The 8659-nt window shown below is 39.5% G+C and overlaps 2 protein-coding genes across 2 annotated transcripts in view; both read left to right on the top strand.

Annotated features, from left to right (window-relative positions):
• Nucleotides 1–622, top strand: part of tsen34 (TSEN34 tRNA splicing endonuclease subunit) — a 2344-nt gene extending 1722 nt beyond the window's left edge. Inside the window, exon 2 of the mRNA XM_016241388.1 lies at nt 440–622. Coding sequence (XP_016096874.1) covers nt 440–622 — 183 coding nt within the window. The remainder of the gene's footprint in view (nt 1–439) is intronic.
• A 3567-nt stretch (nt 623–4189) lies between these two features.
• Nucleotides 4190–7898, top strand: LOC107557834 (B-cell CLL/lymphoma 7 protein family member B-B). The gene is made up of 6 exons (XM_016241387.1): nt 4190–4473; nt 5040–5115; nt 5212–5314; nt 5609–5791; nt 7029–7108; nt 7184–7898. Exons 1-6 carry the CDS (start codon nt 4193–4195, stop codon nt 7253–7255), a joined length of 795 nt encoding a protein of 264 aa, XP_016096873.1. The 5' UTR covers nt 4190–4192; the 3' UTR covers nt 7256–7898.
• The last annotated feature ends 761 nt before the right edge of the window (nt 7899–8659 follow it).

Below are 8659 nucleotides of genomic sequence, written 5' to 3'. Positions count from 1 at the left end.
TCAACTTTGCGCTGTGGATCGCCGGATCGGCTTTCACCGTGGATGAAGCGGAGTCCAGCCCGGGTCGTCACATGTTGTTGCCGCATGCATCACAGTATGGTAAGGGACGTAACATTTCCGTCACACACTTGAGGAATTCGGCCAATCACAATGCACTTAACAGCTGGCCAATCAGAGCACATCTCGCTTTTTCAGACCGATGAGCTTTGTAAAAATTGACATGTTTCAGAAAGGCGGGGCATAGAGGAGAAACAATAACGTACATTATTTGGAAAATAATGTGTTTTTTTTTTACCTTAAACCGCATAAACACATTTAATTACACCAAATACACCAAATAATGTTCTTTTTAGCAGCATCATATGACCCCTTTAAAATGTGTCTTATACTTTATGAGTGATATATGTGTGTGTGTGTGTATTATGATTATTTTCATCAGGATTGTGGAGATGAGGGGAGGCATTCGGAGGCTGTGAGACAGTATGAGGCCGGCCTGGAGAGCAGTTATAAGGAGCAGTGTGCTCTGGCCCTGGAGGACAAGAAGACAGTGCTGAGGAGAATCATGAATGAGAAGGAGAACAGTGAGAGAGTGTCTGCTAAAATCATAGATAGAAGACACTAGGGCCCATTTATTTTACATTTCTCCTATTTACATATTCAGATGCTTATTTTCTTTTGGCATAAGTGACTATTGTGCCAATAGTATATGAACATATAAACACTAAAAAAGACTTTTGAATTTCATACAAGAATTAATTAACTGTATTTGTATCACTATACTTCATATTGTTCATATGAATGCTCCAGGTTTGATACAAGTTAAGATTTGCCGATAAAATATGTGGCTTTCTGTCGATTACCATATAGAATAATTGTAACTTTTTTTGGGGGGGGTAGTGCAGTTACAGTTGATGTTTAGGGGCTGGAATAAATGTTATAAAAACCTGTTATAAATCAACATATATTACAACAGTGGCAATGAGAGGTCAGTGGCAGTATCCACCAAGATACTGTAAATAATGCTCTTGACCTATTTGTGGTTTAAAAAATAAAACTGAACCCAATTTCTTTATTTCTCAACTGCTCAAACCTTACAGCCAAAGTGAAATATTAAAATTAGATACAATAATAATAATAAAAAAATAATAATACATGTTTACAAGTTTAATTTAAGGCATCAGATCTTTTAACAGTAAAAATAAACAAAGTACTTGACAAAAAAAAAGCCTACTGTGTTAAAATAATAAAACAAAATGCATATTCAGGACTCAGTGATACAGATTTTTATTCTGGCCCCCACCACAAAAATAAATAAATAAATAAAAATGATTCTTGTTTTTTGCTAATTCGATGTTACTCCCCAAGCCTTGTCTCGTCGTTTCAGCAAGAGCCAGTGGCTTGCTTTCTCCGCTTCCTCAGAGAGCTCTTTGGTGGATCTGCTCAGTGTGGCTCCCCGTAGTCCCAGGTCCTTGAGCAGGCATGATATTGATCTGCCCACAAAGCCTCTGGCTCCCACCTCCACCGGGTACAGCCTCACACTCCATCCACCTTCTCTGCACTCCGCAACCAAGTCTGCATACTTCGCCTTCTTTCTCTCGTAGGCAGCTTCCAGTCTCTCCTCCCATTGATGGAGGTTTTTAGGGCTCGGGAGGGTGTCGTATGTTGCCCTAATGAAGAAACTGAGCCAAGCCTGTGGTAGTTTCCAGAGCTCTGCCCAGCTGATTGCTCGGCTCGCGACACCCTCCCAAGTTGTCCACCGTCCCTGCTGCCCCTGTGCCACAGACCTTACTCTGAGCTCCTCCTGCTCAATCCTGGTGACCTCTGCAACAACTAGGTCCTTCCTCTCCTTCCTACTTGCCTTGGACCATAGGATGGGTGGCTCGCTCCATCCAAGGCCTGCCCGCCCTGTCTGGACCATGCCCACAATTGGTTGATGTTGCAGTCTTCCCATCACCTTCTGCACCTCCTCCATTTCCTTCCAGTCTCCGGCATTTGTTTCCAACTCTGGCATTTGCATCAGCCACTGCCCTGTCGGAGGAGTCCCTTAATTCCATCACCTGCCTTGCCTTCTCCTGCCTATAGCTCAAGGTGATGGATTTCAGGGGTAGCTGGAGTGAGTTCCATCCATACAGTCCAGCAGCTGAAAAGCACCGTGGTAGGCCGAGCCATTTGCGGATGAAGGAGTTGGCTTTTGCCTCCATCCGGCTTACTGCGGATGAGGTGACTTCGCTCAGCTTCAGAGGCCACATCACCCTTGGGTACAAGGTGAAGTAATAACACCACACCTTGTACTTTCCAGGTAGCTGGCTTGCGTTGATCTTGGACAGGCCTTCTGACAGCTGCCGAAGGATGAATTTCCCCATATCCTTGTCTGAGAGGCCAGATGTATAAAGTCTTCCCAAGCTTCGGATGGGCTGATCCACAATGCGGGGGATGTCTTCCCCGCTAATGGTGAAGGTGACTCTGTCATTTCTCTCCCCCTTTCGCAATGAGAGGCTCCTTGACTTCTGTGGCTTAAACTTCATTCTGGCCCAGGTGATCAGCTCATCCAGCCTTTTAAGCAGCCTGGTTGTACATGGGGCGGTTCGTAGCAGGCAGGTGATGTCGTCCATATAGCTCCTTAGGGGCGGGAGCCTCTGACCTGCAGGCAGCCGGACCCCACCCACCACCTGCCTTGCCCCGATCAGGATGACCTCAAACGCTGCCACGAAGAGGATGGGAGAAATGGAGCATTACATTGCGATCCCTACTTCCAGTTGTTGCCAACCAGTGGTGACTTTCTTTAGTGCAAAACACATGTGCATGTGCCAAACTAATATAAAATTCAAACTTTATATAAGACAAGTAAAAAAATGATAACAAATTATTTAAACACAGAAGTGTTCAGTTTTCGTGTTGGTCTAACAGTAGTATTCTAGTACCTTGTACTTTCCAGGTAGCTGGCTTGCATTGATCTTGGACAGGCCTTCTGACAGCTGCCGAAGGATGAATTTCCCCATATCCTTGTCTGAGAGGCCAGATGTATAAAGTCTTCCCAAGCTTCGGATGGGCTGATCCACAATGCGGGGGATGTCTTCCCCGCTAATGGTGAAGGTGACTCTGTCATTTCTCTCCCCCTTTCGCAATGAGAGGCTCCTTGACTTCTGCGGCTTGAACTTCATTCTGGCCTAGGTGATCAGCTCATCCAGCCTCTTAAGCAGCCTGGTTGTACATGGGGCGGTTCGTAGCAAGCAGGTGATGTCGTAGTTGGCACCTGCCCACACTGCCAAAAGCACCAAAAGTTGGTTAAATGACCATGGTGTTGGTGTGCTTGACTGGCCAGCAAACTCACCAGACCTGAACCCCACAGAGAATCTATGGGGTATTGTCAAGAGGAAGATGAGAGTCACCAGACCCACCAATGCAGATGATCTGAAGGCCACTGTCAAAGAAACCTGGGCTTCCATACCACCTCAGCAGTGCCACAAACTGATCACCTCCATGCCACGCCGCACTGATGCAGTAATTCATGCAAAAGGAGCCCCTACCAAGTATTGAGTACATGTACAGTAAATGAACATACTTTCCAGAAGGCCAACAATTCACTAAAAATGTTTTTATTGGTCTTATGAAGTATTCTAATTTGTTGAGATAGTGAATTGGTGGGTTTTTGTTAAATGTGAGCCAAAATCATCACAATTTAAAGAACCAAACACTTAAACTACTTCAGTCTGTGTGCATTGAATTTATTTAATACACGAGTTTCACAATTTGAGTTGAATTACTGAAATAAATGAACTTTTCCACGACATTCTAATTTATTGAGATGCACCTGTATGTATGTGTGGTACACACACACTAGTCAACATTTGAAGTGGATCAAAACTTTTCATCAAAGTTGTCCTAAAACCAAAATGCATTCTTGTCTTAGGACAACTTTGATTAACGTTTTTGATCCACTTCAAATGTTGACTACTGTATATATTTATATTATATTTACATATTTAAAATGTGCAACTAATATTTTGTCCAAAAATGTTTATCACATACGAGGCAGGAAGTGTACTGCATATCCTGTCCCTGTCAACTCAAATGGAGAGTATTTTTAAGTCAAAAATGCTGCCATCTGGTGGTGTGATAAGGGCATCATAGGCACGAAACAGCGCACTTCTTTTAATGTGGTGCATCCATATTGTGGTTATTAGATAACAGAATGTTTTATAATGAAAATAAATTTACAAATAAATTAAATAAGGGTAATGTAAAAAATGCAAAGAGGCAGTGCCAGTGGCGCGTTATGAAGTCTCGCGAGACAAAGACGAAGACAGGGCGAAATCAAGTCGCAGACGGAAGAAGGCAAGAAAAAGAGGGAGATCTTGACAAACTAATAAAACCCATTAAAATGTCGGGACGGTCCGTGCGAGCGGAGACACGCAGCCGTGCAAAAGATGATATCAAAAAAGTGATGGCGGCAATTGAAAGGGTCCGTCGGTGGTAAGTTGCTTGTTTAAAGAGGGAGACAAGTTTCTTTTCTTCTACGTTACAAAAATAAACTTCAGAGTGGCGGGGAGGGTGACGTCAGTCAGTAACATGACAGACAAGCAAGGCAACCAATGGGCTTCTCTGTATCCAGCGTGTAGGCGTGTCTTAGACGTGACAATGGGGATTGTACAATCTGTTGGTGATCTGTAATGGAGTGAAGTGATTTTGTCATATACATTTCTGATCGGAATGTCTGAAATGTAAAAATTAGCAGTTTTATATTAATCTCTGTTGAACATCCTTGTAACATATATGAGTGATGCTCATGAAACCTGCCAAAAACGTGGTAGTTTTTCCATAAAAAATTATAAATTAGGCCTATATATATATATATATATATATATACACACACATATATATATATGCATGTATATATATATATATATATATATACACACACACAGCTGCGTAACAGCACTCAGAATTTGGGGGAAAAAATTAACAATCCTACATTTTTTCTTCTCCTTTAAATATAGGCATTTTTGTAATATTAACCTGGAACGTGTTTGTCCTCTTAGGGAAAAAAAGTGGGTTACAGTGGGAGACACGTCATTACGGATATTCAAATGGGTCCCTGTTACAGAGACTAAACAGGTATGTATATCATGTCATCTTATTTAGTGGCTGTCCACTTTTCAGATATATAAATATAGTGTTCATTTTCAAAACATCTTTTTTTCTTTCTTGTAGATATACAAGCCTAAAGTGTCAGGTACTGCAATGAGGGAGCTGAAGGGCTTTCCTACAGATGTGGTGCTGGAAAACGCCCGTTCCGTGCTACTGGATTTTCAGGGTAATACAGGTTTTAACAGGCTATGTTTATGTCAGACACAAGGGTCAAGCTTGATATTTCCTCTCTAAACAATTCAGAACATCCTCTATTTAATATAACGCAACACTGGGTTATGTTGTTATGCTCTAGTTACTTAAATGACCTTGCACCTTGACAGTGTGCTTTGCATACCTATTTTAACATAGCATGTACTGTAACGTTACAGTATGCTAAAGTACTTAAACATAATTCACATATTTCTTCAGGAGACTTCACGCAAATATGTTTCATTCATACATTCACTTTCCTAAACAGATGACAACAGTAACCAGAGTTTCCTATCAGATGCCTATCAGTCTAATACCAAAGTGGACAGCAGCAGCAACTCCAGTCCACAGCATGTGAGTGAGGCAGTGAGCCCTTCCCATGCATCCTACTTCCGTACAGAGGATTCCCAGCCGCCCACCCTGGGACAGGAGACCATGGATGCCGAGAGAGGTGAGACAGACCAGTGAAAAAACATTCAGCAAAAAGATGATTTACCTAATTGACAAGGCAGATACATTATATTTGGTCTATAATTGAATATTTGAACAGCAAAATAGCATATTAGAATGATTTCTGAAGGATCATGTGACACTGAAGACTATATTACACAAAATTCACAATTTCACTATATTAGTTATTTTACTGTATTTTTGATCAAATAAATGCAGTCTTGGTGAGCAGAAGAGACTTCTTTTAAAAACATTAAAAAACCTTATTTATTCCAAACTTTGTCCTTTATATATATATATATTTTTTTTTTTTTTTCCATTTGTTTTTTTTTTTCAATATCCCTTATCCTGAGTAGTGATTCTCATTACTGTAATATAGATTTGTTTTACTGTATTACAAGACAATACAATGATGTATTTTGTGTGAGTTAGCATAAGACTGTTCAAATGCGGAGTTTTGCGCATTGTGTGTGTGTGTGCGCGCGAGAGAGAGAGAGAGAGACACATCACATCACAGTGGAGTCAGCTGACTTAACCGTGGCTTGTGTACTGCAAACACATACCAGCTTCATCACTGTGTCTGTCACACGACTCTGTTCCCCTTTCGGGCTCTGTCTTTACATTTATTTTGAAAGATGAAGCTGGCGATTATGGTAAGGGGTGTTACATTTCCGCCGAATGCTTGCGGTGTTCGGCCAATCACAATGCACTGGGTCAGCTGGCCAATCAGAGCAGACTGCGCTTGTCGGGAGGAGGGACATTGTAGAAAACGAAGCGTTTGAGAGAGCCGGGGCATAGAGGACCTACAATAATGTACAGTATTTGAAAAATAATGTGTTTTTTGAACATTAAAGCATGTCAACATATTCTGTTACACCAAATACACAAAATAATGATCTTTAAAAAAGCATCATATGACCCCTTAAAAAAAATTGTTTTTTACACATACAATAATGAATTTCGAAAATTAGAATTTGTGTATAATTTTGTTGAACTGTCATAAAATAATGCCATAGCAAAAAATATCGAAATGGTCCTGAAACAGGCTTAAATTCAAAGCAACATTTAATTCAGTATCTTTTCCTTTTTATTTTTGGGGTGATATAAGATTTATTGTATGCATGTTTTGTTAGATTCACCCAAGTATGTAAGATAACAGTAATGATTGTTAATCTTTCATTTCACATGTGTACATGTATTTGTACATTTGAATTTTCATGATCAAACCCCATATTTAGATGCATCAACAAGCAGCAGTGAGGTGACGGATGAGCCCCCAACTCTATTTAAAGAAGATGTGTTGTCTCTCTCTACTCAGGTAACATCCACTAGCCTTCAAATAAATGTTCACCTAATGCATTGTGGGAATTACAATTGTTAAAGTTTTTCACAGGAGGAAGAGGAGGTGATTGGAGCCCCACCGCTTAAAAGAGTCTGCACTGAGCAAACCTCAACTCTCAGTTAGCACCACTACGCTGAACATTGCAGGTCAAAAGTATAGAAGAGTTTCTGAAAGAGACTAAGAGACTTTTTACAACCTGCCAAATGCCTGAATTTCACTTTTACAGTAAATGATCAAGAAGAAAAAAAAAAAAAAAGCTTGACATGTTTTCTTTTTTTGTACATTAAAAAGATGATCTTTTCAGGTATTTTCTTATGACGGTAAAGCAGTTTGTATTGCATCTTGAACATAAACTGACTGTTGCATGTTTCTCATTCTAAATTGAGAAAGGACTTTGACATGTGTCTGCATGGAGTAATGATTGGTATATACAGTATGACAAAACAGTTGCATTTTAAACAATTCACTTGTTTTGTGTTTGTGGCATTTCTAAAGATTATACAAATAACTTTTATTGGCTTGTTTTACTTCGTTTTATCGTAAAAAATACTTCAATGCATGCATTTTAAGGCAGTGTTGATTAACAGCCGTGTTATCTGTTTCTTGATTTGTTTATTATTGTTCAATGTACTGCATCCAATTATCAATCTTTTTATTGAATAAGAAGGAATGCTTATATTTTATAAATGGTAAGCTCACTCACAGATTTGTATTTTAAATATGAAGGCTTCCACTTTCCATAGTATTTGAAGTATTTAAAAAAAAAAATAATAATAATAATTTGTGTATGATTCATGTAGTGTTGCCTGGTAAAAATGTATCTGGACTTTTTCACTAGACAGATGGAAATAAAACCACTTTGGATTTATAAATGCGGCTTTCCACTGATTGCATAACTTGCAAAGTTGTATGGCAGAGACAGAACACTATTGTACATATGACATGATCTTAAGGGCGATTCCCAAAATTATGATTCTCTTGAAATTATATAATTCCAATACAGTGTTTAAATGAGTTTATATAAATGTAATAATTTAGCATTATTTGAATGCTTAAGACAGAGCTTTATTAACTCATACTGTATGTGGCTGTGAAAAACTATCTTTTAATGTACATTGTCTCCACTGTAAAGACTGGTATTAACATATTAATCAAGACTGTCTCTTTAATTGGATCAAAAGTGTCGTGTGCAAGTTCTATTGTCTCCTTTTAAATTCTATAACCGCTGCCTCTTTTAGCTAAACTCTAGACATTTGGCCATATAAATGTTGTTCTAATGGAAAATAAAATGTCCGTTATTAATACTAAAGTATATGAGGCAAACGGCATACTGTCATTTTCAAATTATCTATGACTTTACCATAAACTGACCTCTAACCACGCTTCCAAACACTGTGTGTGTGATTGGAGGGGTGTTGCTTTGACAAAAGGTGGAGTAGGTATAATTGACAGTTCAATCGGCCAATCAAATATCTCAGTCTGTGTCGTATTTTTTTTAGTAACCAATCGTTGGAGACGATGGGTGGG

Source organism: Sinocyclocheilus grahami, unplaced genomic scaffold, assembly GCF_001515645.1.
Source record: "Sinocyclocheilus grahami isolate Dianchi unplaced genomic scaffold, SAMN03320097.WGS_v1.1 scaffold621.1, whole genome shotgun sequence".
NCBI lineage: Eukaryota > Metazoa > Chordata > Actinopteri > Cypriniformes > Cyprinidae > Sinocyclocheilus > Sinocyclocheilus grahami.
Note: the sequence above shows the minus strand (reverse complement) of the source record. Positions and strands in the feature narration are given on the sequence as shown.